The sequence below is a fragment of the Bombyx mandarina genome, chromosome A1, assembly GCF_030267445.1.
Source record: "Bombyx mandarina strain Sakado chromosome A1, ASM3026744v2".
Lineage (NCBI taxonomy): Eukaryota > Metazoa > Arthropoda > Insecta > Lepidoptera > Bombycidae > Bombyx > Bombyx mandarina.
The window spans coordinates 11,903,695-11,917,270 of NC_143234.1; the positions used below are offsets into that span (position 1 = coordinate 11,903,695).

Consider the following 13,576-nt stretch of genomic DNA (forward strand, 5'->3'; position numbering starts at 1 on the left):
AGGTTAATACATGCGACCTCTGTAAACAGGCGCTCATTGTACACGGCATACCGGCCGAATAGAACTCGCTCATCCATCATTAAACTACACAATGCTTGTTATTAAATAAAATTGGTTTAATAAGAGCTTCAATGAAAGTTCCGTGCGTACACTTTAGTGCACACTCGATACGGCAATAGATGTTTAATGTTACAATAAAATACGATAAAAAAACCATTGATTTTCTCGCATTGCATGACTAGGAGATGTATGAAAATGGTAGTGCAAGGTAGAGGGGGAAGAGGTCGACCGAACAAGACATGGATGAAGTGTATGAATGACGCTATGAGAGAAAGAGAGGAGTGAGTGTTGAGATGACGGCTGATAGAAGAGAATGGAAGAGAAAAATTACTGTGTCGACCCCACCTAGTGGGATAAGGTGGAGAAAAAGAAGTTGAAAGAGAAAATCATCTATAGAAAAAAAAAACTTTTTTCCAATACCTATTGTTAGTAACTTCGAGAAGCTATGCTAGCTTCACTGAACCTATAGGCGAAGCCACGGGCCTCAGCCTGCGAGATAACATCTGCCCTAGCAAGAGCAGTGCTTCGCTGAATCTACCACCGGATCGAAATCGCGACCCACTGAGAAGATCCGACGAGAAACTGCTGTGTCTACGGGTTAATAGTAACCTTAATGTGTAGTGCTTATCAAAAAGTCTTTCACAGTAAACAGTGACCAGTTGTGGTCATTAAAACAACGACACTCACGTCCAAGATATTTACTTCTTAAGATCCCTTGTTGTCTCAAAAAACAACTGTAGAAATGATAACACGTTTTCTAGATAAGCCTTGAATGAGTCCGTCTGTCTATATGTATTTCAACGTAAAGTTTTATTAGTGGGAATGAGTTGCTCGCTCCAGGCATTTCAATATTGTAGTAATTGTTACGTTATATTACTCATTGTAAAAAATTCATATTTAAAAAAAAATCTAATATTAAAAAATAAATAAATAATAATTTCATATATAAAAAAAAAAAAGACATGCCCGCTGAGTTTCTTGCCAATTCTTCTCAGGACGGAGGCTAGTTCTTGTGAATTGGCGGTAGTTTTTTTTGACGTTCAACAAGTATGTACTTTCATTTATGTTGAATAAAAATTTTTGATTTGATATGATTTGATTTGATTTAGTAGGGCTTTTTGTATCGCCGCATATCAGACATTTAACATCGGATGCACTGTGAGCTCATTGACCCGTCTAAAAATAATTGTAAATCGACATGCTTTAACAAAAACCGACTTCAAATAGAAAGAAAAATATATTTCAAAACAAATTAATATTCACTAAAAACAATAATCATCGAAATCGGTTGGCGTGATATTGAGTTATTGAGTTATTCATCTATTTGTCGCGCGCGTACATAATGCAAATTTAAGACTTATATGATTTTCTCATGAATACCATTATCAGAACTGGACTAAATTGAAATGGGACCAGCTTTCTGATAAAAAAAGAATCATCAAAATCGATTCACCCAGTCAAAAGTTATGAGGTAACAAACATAAAAAAAAACATACAGTCGAATTGAGAACCTCCTCCTTTTTTTGAAGTCGGTTAAAAACAAAAGCAATCGATGACTTAGCGCGAATATATGTTTCAGCTTATGTTGTTAAACTTCATTGTTCTCTTTGGAAAGTTCACCAATAAAAACGTAAAAACGTTAATAAGCTTTATAATAAAATCATTAAACCTTGTTGCGTGTTCATATATTTTATTTTTAATTTCTTGAACGGATGAACGTGCTCACGTCGCAACCGCTGTTAAGCCGTTACGGTTGCGTGAATGGCCCCGTTAGACATAACTAAGTCTCAAATTTATACTACAAGGGTTAACAAAAACCTTTCAAATCATTACTGCTACTATGTAATCAAAGCATTTAGTACAGGATCCCTGGTATACTTTTCATCATTTATTACTAACAAGCTGATTTTTCGTGAGTAACTTCCTTTTGACTAGACGCCCAACTTTGTTCCTTACAGTAACGTTGGTAAATGGTAGCTTACTAGGGGTAGAAAGGATAAAATATGTTGATTTTTTACGACGAATTTTAACAATTTATTACTTACCGAATTTTTCTTTGTTAATAATCGAGATAATTATCTAAATAACGTGAAAAAATATTTGTCTTACTAATTACTAAATTATATAAAATTATAAATAAACAATAAATAACTACTAAAAATAATAATTACAGAAATGCTGTCAAACCTTTCAAATCATTACTGCTCTAACAGCTTTTTTTTTATTGCTTAGATGGGTGAACGAGCTCACAGCCCACCTGGTGTTAAGTGGTTACTGGAGCCCATAGACATCCACAACGTAAATGCGCCACCCGCCTTGAGATATAAGTTCTAAGGTCTCACGTATAGTTACAAGCATAGCTACTATAATATACAGAACAAACGGGTGAGCTAGATCCCGAAATAAATTTACTTCCACCAATTAAGAGATCTCGAAAGCTGCGAAATCTTCGCTCGTACAAATAATTCCTTCAAAAATTACTTTCGGTGGTAGTTCAACGAACGACTTGTCGCAAATCTCGAAGGCTATATTCAGTTAAGGCAAAATTCCCTTAAGAAATACTCGCTTCCTTTCAAGCGACTAAATGTTTCCCGCCCAGAGAACGCCTTCAAATAAAAGGCTTAATACACACGGTCTAATGGAAATTACTGAGGAATAAGAGGCACGTGACGTCACGAGAGAAAGATATCGCTCCTTCGAGCCTTTCGCTGATGACGTCATCGACGAACACGAGAGACAAAAAAACACAGAGAAAAAAAAAGAAAATATTTGAGAAAAAAAAAAGCCCGCTGAGTTTTTTTCGCCGGTTCTTCTCGGGACTGTGGCTTTTTTTGGAACCGGTGGTAGAGTTAACATTTTCTTTTACATTTTGACATTCAACAAGTGTGTTTTTGATGACATCCAAGTTGAAATAAATGATTTTGAATTTGAATTTGAATTTAGACGGAGATTTAAAATTATAAAAAAAAAACAGTTAAAAAAAGAATTTGATAACTTCATTACTTTACGATTCAACTTTAAAGTATTTAACATAATATAATAATTGTAATTTTTTATTTAAACGCTGACGCTTATGAATAGGATCGTTTTAATGTAACCTAAGGCAGAGATCACACAGTGGAACGCAATTGAGACTCAATTGCTCAAGTTTATGCGCGTCCTTACACGCCACGCGTTTAATTGTCGTGACTCGGGCCCCTCCGAAAGAAAAGACAGATTAACGAGCTATGTTCAAATCTGTAAAACGGTACTTTAATACGATTTGAAAGCTTAAAAAAAAAATTACTTGTCTATAAAGAAGTCACCTAAAAGCCGCTGAAATAAAGCAATTATTAGACATTGCTGTGTAAGTGGAAGATAAATTTGAAAACAAAAAAAATGCTAAGCTAATTAAAATTAAAAAAACACGTACTATAAATTTCACACTATCAAATCGAATAGTATTATGTAGTGGACAAAATAAAACATGAACTAAATATCTTTGATAAAGGACTCTGCGCGTTGAGCGAATTCACACCTCAGGGCGTAGTCGAAGTCACAAGCTAACACAGATAAACTAATTGACCATTTAAAAATATGTAAATATGTACTACGCATTCACTAAGTTCATTTTCATCAAACCGCATTCTCAAGCGTTTTTTTTTGCCCTTGTAGCCAGACGAGCACACGACCCATCTGATGGTGAGTGGTTACTGTGGACTTTAGCAATTTTAGTAGGTAATGCCAGGAGCAAAGCCAAGCCGCTGCCTACCGCGTGTTGCATTAACTACAAAATAAAATAAAAACTGTAAATATACCAATAATCAACCGCCAATTCAATCAGTCTCACAATTTGACAACAGTATTCAATTGTAGACGCAAATATGATCGACAAGTCAAACTTAGTAAGCTATATGTAGGTGATCTAACTTAAATCTCTTTATTTTTAGACCACTATTGAATTAATAAATAACAATTTAAACACGTTAATAAAATCAAACCCGCAAAATTATAATTTGCGTAATTACAGGTTAACACCAGGTGGGCTATGAGCTCGTCCACCCCTCTAAGCAATAAAAATATTTTTAAAAAAGCGAACTCACGACCTATTTATTGGTAAGTGGTCATCGTCGCGCATGGACATCAACAATGTAAAGGGCAAAGTCGAGAGCTTTCCTTAAAATGCTCACTACCATTCCAGAATAAATATTGAAAAGAAAATCAGCATATGCCAGTAACTGACTACATCGTTGCCTATCATCATCATCATCATTCTCCTGTTCTTCTCCCAATCACATGGGGTCGGGGTGTTTTCTCTTTCCATACTCTTCTATCATATACCATTTCTTCGCTCACTCCCCTCTTACACATATCGTCTTTCACGCAATCCATTCATTCTTTCTTAGGTCTACCTCTTCTATATATACCATCAAAGTGTTTATTTCTAAAAAGGTCAATCAACAACTCCTCATTTATGGAGCCATCAAATAAATCATAGCACACATCGAGATGTGAACGTTACACAATGGTGCGTTGATGTGTTTGTGCGGTCGTCAATAAAAATGCAATTCCTTTTTACTATCTGGCCAAAGTTAGATTTAAAGACTGTTGATAAAATGCATTTGTAAACTGCGGCATAGTTATTTAAAGCACATAAAATAATTCCCGCTGCATTCCCGACGCCATGAAACAAGCGCCGGGTCATGTCTATTTTTGGTCAATAAACTTGCATTGCGTCTGTTGTGCCGGTCATGTACTCAAGGGTATATTTTTTTATTCCAGGCACAATGGGAGACCGAACGATTCGCAGGATTATCATACTCAACATACTCTTCGTAACGATAACTGCAGACTTCACGAACAACTGTCCGGAGCAATGCAAATGCAGCTGGGCTGGCGGCGACAAGCAGGCGGACTGTTCCCATGGCCACTTCGATGCGATCCCGAAAACTTTAAGCTCGGATATACAGAAACTGAACCTAACCGGCAACGACGTGTACGAAATAACAATACACGCCTTCCACGACGTCGGTCTCATAAACCTCTGGAAGCTGACGCTGAGTGAATGCAAACTGCAAACGATACAGAGGAGCGGCTTCTTCGGCCTCGGAATCATGATCGAATTGGACTTATCAAAGAACGACCTCAAGTCACTACACCCGGACCTCTTCAAGGAGACCCCGAAAATACGATGGATCCTACTCAACGACAACAAAATAGAGAAATTAGACGACGGATTGTTTAGCAACTTGGCCTATCTGCAGAAAGTCGATCTGAGCAACAACAGAATAGTACACATCGGAATGAAAACTTTCGTTAACATCCCAAAACTCAACTTCTTGAGGCTAGATAGCAATAAGCTGGAATACTTGAAAGGTGACACGTTAGAAGGCATCAGCTCCTTGTCTAACCTGGACGTGCAAGACAACCCTTGGCGTTGCGATTGCTACCTACAACCGTTCAGAAACTGGGTCATCAGCAAGAAGTTATACACTTCAAACGTTTACTGCGCTGATCCTCCGAAGGTACATGGGAAAACGTGGAAAGAACTCGACACCAACGATTTCGCATGCAGACCCAGTATTGTGTACCCGTCGACGAGTACCACTCTGAGATCAGCAGACAACAACATCACCTTAGCTTGTCATGTCAACGGGAATCCATTACCAGAAGTCAACTGGGTGTTGAACGCACAAATCATTGACAGCACGTACCGATACGAAGGGGAAATAAAATACTACATCTCGCAAAGTAAAGGCGAGAACACCGAGTGGGTGAATTTGACAATAACGAATGTGGGTACAACTGACAATGGAGAGTATCTGTGTGTTGCCAAAAACCCGGGCGGAGTAGAAGAGAGGAGCGTAACTCTAGCTGTGGTCCAGACTCCGCCGGGCGTGATTGTTCCGACCGGCATGAACAATAACATGATGCCAGTTCTTATCGGAGTATCATGCACTGCAGCCATCATACTAATCATCCTCGTCATACTGTGTTACTGCTGCTGTAGAAGAAGGACTACTGATAAGAAAGCGGAGAACACTAACGGGGAAGCACTCATCGAAGGTTCTGTTATACCTGAAATGGAGAAGAGTTTGATAACAGCTGTGAATCCAGTGACGAAACCTCCGAGACGCTACGACGTTCCACCTTCAATCACCAGTGGTACTGAGATGTCTGAGTTGAATAAAACATTGCTGGACAATGATTCTGTGTTTGGTAAGTGTTTTTATTTAAATGAATGGCCATAATAATGTTTTTTTATTGCTTAGATTGGTCGACGAGCTCACAGCCCACCTGGTGTTAAGTGGTTACTGGGACCCATAGACATCTATAACGTAAATGCGTCACCCACCTTGAGATGTAAGTTCTAAGGTCTCAAGTATAGTTACAACGGCTGCCCAACCCTTCAAACCGAAACGCATTACTGCTTCACGGCAGAAATAGGCGGGGTGGTGGTACCTACCCGTGCGGACTCACAAGACGTCCTACCATTAGTAAAAAATGTCTTTTACATTGCGTTATACGACAGTGAGTTCACATAAACCCCACCGCTCATCTTTGGACTATCTGATGCTTAAGACGTCTGATATGATGCTTACACGTCATTAATGCCAGCCGTTTGTGCAACATTGCTGCCACGACGGAACTCGTATTCCAAAACTGTATCATGTTCATATTGATGAAAAAAGTACAAATATAATTAGAATCAATTGCCAGCCATACATAAATTACCATTGTGAATGGTCAGTAATGTAAAACGACAAGTTCACAGACATATTATTTGTAGGACTCTTTCAACAGATCAATAAATGTAAAAGTAACACACTAGAGAATGTAATACTTTCTAGTGTAGTTATTTTAAGTGGATCGATTGTTAAGCGCTGTATTTGTTTTACAGCACACAACGAAGACGAAAAGCGGTCGCTGGGCTACGACCATTTGATGAAACGATCTCAAGATGCACTGAACGTGGAGTACGGCCGGACTGATGGCCGAGCTTACCCCCCTGATCTGCTGTCTTTCCCACCGAGAGCCGCGCAAATTTCGCCAGCTGCGAGCAACGCCTCAACTGTCCCTGATACTACAAGGCTGCCTCCCCACCAACTCAACCCGGTCAGCCCCATCCATTCACCGATATACGGCATAACGCCAAACCCGAACATGTTTAGAACTTTACCGTACTCACGATCTCAATCACCGTTTACTGCTCCGATCACTTCCCCAGTGGTGACCCCTCGACAAGGCTACGTTACGATACCCAGAAGACCTAGAGTACCCAGTTGGTCCAGCACTGCGAGTACCCAAATCCTACCCAGTTCGGAGGCTCAAGAGCCTTTGTATGATAACTTGGGTTTAAGAACAACAGCTGACGGAAGTTCCGTACTATCTTTGAATAAAGCCGGCTTAGAAAGCCAGTTTTCTCCTATGCGGAACAGGCCATTGCCAGCCACACCGACCAGCTATCAAACTCCCCATCCAGTATACTATGCTCCGATCGAAGAACAAGAACCAGCCCCATCCCCGGTCCCTCCACAACATAACCCTCGGAACAGTATCAGCTCTCAGCTATCAACACCAGGACCGCAGGAGCCTATAAACAGAATGAGTTGGACTGCAAAGAACACTTCGACCCCTCAAACTGAACCAAGGAAAGCTTTGTTTAATGACGCACCAACAGACACCCCGAACCGAAAAGGAAAACCCGAGACCGGGTCTTTAAGACGACCTCCAGTTGACCCCAATAAGGACGAACTTAGATCACCCTCCAAGGAAGAAATTAAGAAGAACGAGGGTAACATATCCATGAACCAATCTGGAACCCTGGGCAGGAGCGGGAAGATCCCACCCAGACCTCCACCAAAGCCGAAAAAGAAGCTAAACCCCGAAGTAAACACAAGCGAGCCCTTATTCGAAGATGAAGGCGAAGACGGAACGGAAGTGTAGTTAAAAATACTCTTAGCTTACCAAAGTGCCAATGAGCTTTTAGTGATAACAACTAACTTCTAAATAAACGAAGAATGATAGTGTTGTGAAAGTGATCGAGAATCGAATCGAAGTGACAACTGACAATGAGTAGCGTGCAATCAAGTGACGTAAGGTGCTCAGGTGTACATAAACTATTCATAGATTTTATACCTTATCCAGTAAAGTTTACGGACCATTTTTAATTGTAATGACTTTTTTTATTTGTATTTAGTATTTATTTGTACTTGTTTATTACTTTGGTAGCTAACTATGACTTGCACTGTTTTTTTGAAATTTTATTCTGTTTTAAGACTGATTTTTTTATCGAGCAATTTTATTTCGACATTCCCTCGAGCGTTCATTTATAAGCGCAATCAAAATTTAGTTTTACAAATCTACATTGTAAAGGTTTTTTTTGCTCACAAAATTAAATATCTTGGACGTTTCGCTGGCCCAAGAAGTAAAATGGACTTCATTTTTATGATAAAAACACGATTTTTAATGATTATTAGTTAGTGTTATACAAAGTGAATTGTATGCGCTCCTGACTCGGCGGTACTGTACTGTGCCTCAATCTTTACATCGCGGGTTCGATACTGGAGTCACAAACATTATGATTTCAAATATAAGACATTTCTTAAGCCGTACTCAATAGTGATCACGGTCAAAATGTCAAGTTATAACCAAATGGCTATTGTTGAAACTGAAAGGGGAATTATGAATTATTTTACCAAACACTATTCATTTCCGTTTTTTAGGATATTTCGTGAACCGCAATCTAAAGCAAAGTAAACTGGAGCCCCGAGACGCGAGAGGTCGTTAACCTCGCCCTTCAACTCAATTTTAGTTGTCGTACATTGCGTGTAATACGAAAAGCATCAGTAATGGATCGCGTTAGTAATACCGTGCATTATCGCTCGCATTCGTTAGGTTCAAAACATATTTAACCTCTTTGGTACCGAAATATAATCGCTTTTTAACCATTGGTTACGTCAATAGTTAGATCAAAGCGTTATTATTTCAGTAAAATAATTCAACATGATCTTACTGTAGTGTTTTAAGAGACTCAGTGGTAGCGTTTTGTTCGAAACAAATGACGCACTAAAACTATTAACTTTCGTTTATCCTAAGTTATTTTGATTTTAGTTCCATCGCTTTTCTGTTTCGTTAAAAATTAAATCAGTAAAATCTAAATATTCTCTTATAACAAACAGTTACAAAACTCGTCTCGTTTGCACATCACATTCCCCGGCTTAGTGCGAATGGGATAGGCGATAATACGTCACGCTTTTCGGGAAATTCATGTTTTTCTGGGATTTAAGGGCGTTGACTCAGTGATAGTACATACATTAAATCGATAGGTTAGTTTTGATCAAACCCGGCGACGATCATTTGTTAGACCCTAAAATCATGCTTTACAAATACCTCCCAATGACATTCCACCACTAACATTATACTATGTGACCGATACAATATTCCTGCAAAACAGCCCAGCTAAATTAGTAATGATACACCTATAGACCAAATGGAAATTGAATCGAGAAACTCACAACGAATTTTTTTAATTCAGCTACATAAATCAAGTAAATAGAATTCATAATAAACATTTATTTGCGGTCACCGGGCAAATAGTAATTACTCCGAAATGTTAAACATTCATGAACAAATTAACTCGAATGTCTCAAGGGTGATTATATTACCACGATGCTATCGTCACCCTCAGAGCTTCCGATTCAATCCAGTTCGTAAGATTTCTTAAGAGTTTCACTGTTCATACTAAAACTGTTTGAGTATCACAGAACCAGTGCTTAAGTTAAATTATTACGACTAAAAATAATAACTAATGTATAGTCGTTTCTCTACAAACAACCGTGGCGACATTATATTTTCCGCGCAACATTGAGTTTGTTTACTCGCTAAGACAGTTCCTAAAGCTATATGAGGCCGTCAGCGCAAAAGTAGACTAAGCTTATCATAGTTAGTATGGAAATAATGAGATTTGAATTTACTTTTACACTGCTTCGTTGGCAAAAACAATACGCGCCAAAATAAGTTTTTACAAATCCATCTATTTATCTATGGGTCAAACTAGGGATAGGCCGGTTTTGCATAAAAAATTATCATGTTTTAAATAAATTGCATTATCTAAGCACGAATATGAAAAGTGGGTTAGGTCACTTTGGTGCTGACGACCTCATATGATTATGTAGTTTAAAGCCTAGTTTTAACAGAGGTTAGAAATTACATGTCACTTTTTGATTATATTAAATGTGACGTTTAGGGGAATACAGTCTAAATTTCACATCGGCCATGAAGACACTTGAATTGGCTAACCAATAGTACTTAGCTAATTGAACGAGGTACGTCGGCTTTGAGAATATAAATAAGCGAAATCTATATTCAATGAAGTTGGGAGTTCAAGTAGTGGGAGACCCTGAGCGGGTCGGTACAAATATCCTTAGGTTGTGAGCAGATGTTGTCTGAAACGCGAAACACTTGCTATTAAGACTGTGTAGTTAAGAACGCGATGTTGTCTCAAGCTGAGCTGTGGCATTTACATTTTTGTCAGTTAACTTTGATAGGCGATAAATTCCACAACAGGGCAGCTATGTTAATGTTTTCTTCGCAACAATAGCCTACTACAACTCCAGCAGTGCCTTGAGTAGGAGAATCGTTAAGACCTATTAACTTCGAAAGCATCAGTCGGTTCCTTGCCGCACTCATTAAATACTAAATATTAGGTTCGCTGATTCAGTAATGTCTTTAATAAAATAAAATAAAAAAGGCCTTTATTCCATGCAATTACATAATATTTTTTTAGTGTATTTAGTATATAAAGGCCTCCTCCAAAGATTTCCATTTTGTTTTGTCTCTGGCGACATAAATCCAGTGTGGTCCAGCAACTTTTCTAATGTCGTCCTCCCAACGCGTGTACCGGTCTACCGACGCGCCGCTTTTAATAAAGAAATGTCCTTAATAACGACGGCATATTAATTCTGGAACATACCTATATCTATTGGATAAACATATCTATATCTGATATCCTATCGATTCAGAAAACCAATATTCTCAAAACACCAGAGGTGGCTTGATGTTAAAAACATTTCCATGGGTATTTATATTTGGATGAACCTCCACTTCCCTCGCATTCCTCATGTCTGAGGGTCGTGACCATCTCCTCCTAGTATCCTTCTCTAGATGATGTTTCGCCATCTTCCTCTGTTCTCGGCGGTGTGTATGGCATCGTAGACTGTGGTATCCAGAGTGGAGCGGTTTTGGTCGGACCAGTCGGATTTGGATGAATGCGGAGTATGAAATTCTTTGGTGCTCATCCGAGGTGCCTTTCCGCGGTCTACAGTCTGAATATCATCTCGTCTTCTCGCATTAAAAGTGATAAAAAAAATTCGAAATTGAGTTAATATGCGGAATCATTTGGTATCACCAGTATTTTTCTCATAAATACTGTCAAAAGAGCGCAGTTTCATATATTTTTTTAGTTTACTTATATTTTGACTACAATTAACAAAATTAATACATCATTTTATCTTACTTTAAAAGACAGATAATGTAACGGGTAAAAAATAAAAAAATATAGTTCCATAGACGATTTTAAAAATATCACATGTTAAACCCTTAAAACACTCTCCTGTAAAATTAGTAAGTTTTGAGATTATACAGTTTTAATGCGAGAAGACTATCTGATGATCTACTCGCTCGTCTCCCATATATAACAGATCTTGGCCGATGTTAAAATTAGACTATTACATTCAGTTTCTATTAGTAATGTTAAACACGAACTTCATTCTGTAATTTTTTTTACAACTTATTTATTTACATTTGGATTTTGAATGTAAAGATCATAAATAAGCGACATACGTTGAAATGTTAACAGAATTTCATTGCTAAATATTCCATGTATTAAAGGAATTCTTGTACATTTATTTTGTAATAATGAATTAAGACTTTATACGTACTACAATGTTCATTAAGTTAATGAGTTTTATAATCAACTTCATCTGAAAGAGCTAAACTTTGTTTAAACGTGAGATTAAAAAGTCTACTAGTTTTAAAAAATAATGCCTTCTTTTGTTTTTCAGTATCGAGTGCCGATTTTTGAACTTGTGACAATTCTCCATTAATCATACCGTAGTCCTAAATAAATACCTACTTTTTAAATCCCAGTCCGAACATTTCCTTGGCTGTGAGGGAGGTTGCGACAGCTACTCCGTAGAGCCGTTTGGTGCGGTAGGACCTTAAAATATCCTTGAGCCGCGGTCTGGTCCTAACATCTGCAGACTGTCAAGTTCCATGTACCCCGAATGCCCCCTAGGCGTGGATACCTCTTAGGAGGTTCGACCCCCTAAAAAATAATAGCTACTCTTGTAGCCTCAATCTTGTGACATTCTTATATGTAGGTTTTTATTACCCATTTAGTATTTATTACCCATCCTAAGTCAAAGGATTCAACATTATATACCACATGAAAACCGAAGATAATAATCTCGGTCATATCGCATTAGTTTAACCAAACACTTCTTCAATTCCAAATGGGTATATGTATGCAGTGTCACATACGTGCTTTAAGCTGTTTTAATAAAGTGCTCTATGAGACTTGTGTTGAAGAGGCTCGTTTGCGATTGCGCTCAAAGTTTAGCTCTCATTAAAGCTGTTTTAATTAATGTAAAAGTCTTTTTTTTTATCCGATCACGAGAATGTACAGCGTACGTAATATTTATACAACGTTTACTGTAGGCAAACCAATTTTATATAGTTTATAAGGAGCTATGTAAATACAGACATTATATTAAAAGCTATATTTCAGTATGTTGTTGTTTTATTTTGATTTCCACCGAAGATGCACGCAGGTTACGTACTGTTACGCGGGGTCTCACGATTAGGTTTTTAAAAAAAAATACATGTGTGCAATTCACACGTGGTAGAAGTGAAACCTTCCAAAATTAAAATACAATTATCCTAAACGTCTTAAGTATATGTAAAATTTTGTCATTAGTAAATAATTGTAAGGTAGCGCCCTCTGTGAATTGATATTTTAATTTCACGTATAATCCTAAATTAAAATTTACTACAAGAGCTTTCATACACACGTTAGTATTAAAAAATCTCACAGATGGCGCTGTATTAAATAGTATGTAGATTTCTGTCTCATTTTTGTATTTGTCTCTTACCTGTCGTTTTTTCCGTTGCATCCGGTTTGAAATCACAACGATTCTAAAGAAGTTTTCACTTCAAAAATATTTTGAAGAAGAGATTTCACTTTTATTGATTCAATCACACGAACAACTGAATTATAGAGATTGGCAGAAAGGAGATATTGTCTAAGACCGCTCCCGATGGGTGATCAAATACGACTGACTGACTCTCAGTCGGTAACTATTACTAAGTGATTTCTTACTATGCTTACTCAGCATCAGTGGTTATTAAAAAGGATGTAACATCTCTTTAACTAACATGGGGAGTCTGTAACAGTACGCACAGGGCTCAGATAATCGGTCGCCTGTCGCAAAGGACTTCTCAACCTTGCCTTAAGGTTTGAAGATTGGAAAATGCT

At 37.8% G+C, this 13,576-nt stretch overlaps 1 protein-coding gene across 2 annotated transcripts in view; it reads left to right on the forward strand.

Annotated features, from left to right (window-relative positions):
* kek5 (leucine-rich repeat, immunoglobulin-like domain-containing kekkon 5 protein) overlaps positions 1-12,831 on the forward strand; it is a 248,501-nt gene extending 235,670 nt beyond the window's left edge. For both annotated transcript variants that reach the window (XM_089739707.1, XM_089739708.1), the window contains 2 exons: positions 4,822-6,258; positions 6,941-12,831. In XM_089739707.1, the coding sequence (XP_089595833.1) occupies positions 4,827-6,258; positions 6,941-7,986 (2,478 nt within the window). In that variant the 5' untranslated portion in view covers positions 4,822-4,826 and the 3' untranslated portion in view covers positions 7,987-12,831. The remainder of the gene's footprint in view (positions 1-4,821; positions 6,259-6,940) is intronic.
* The last annotated feature ends 745 nt before the right edge of the window (positions 12,832-13,576 follow it).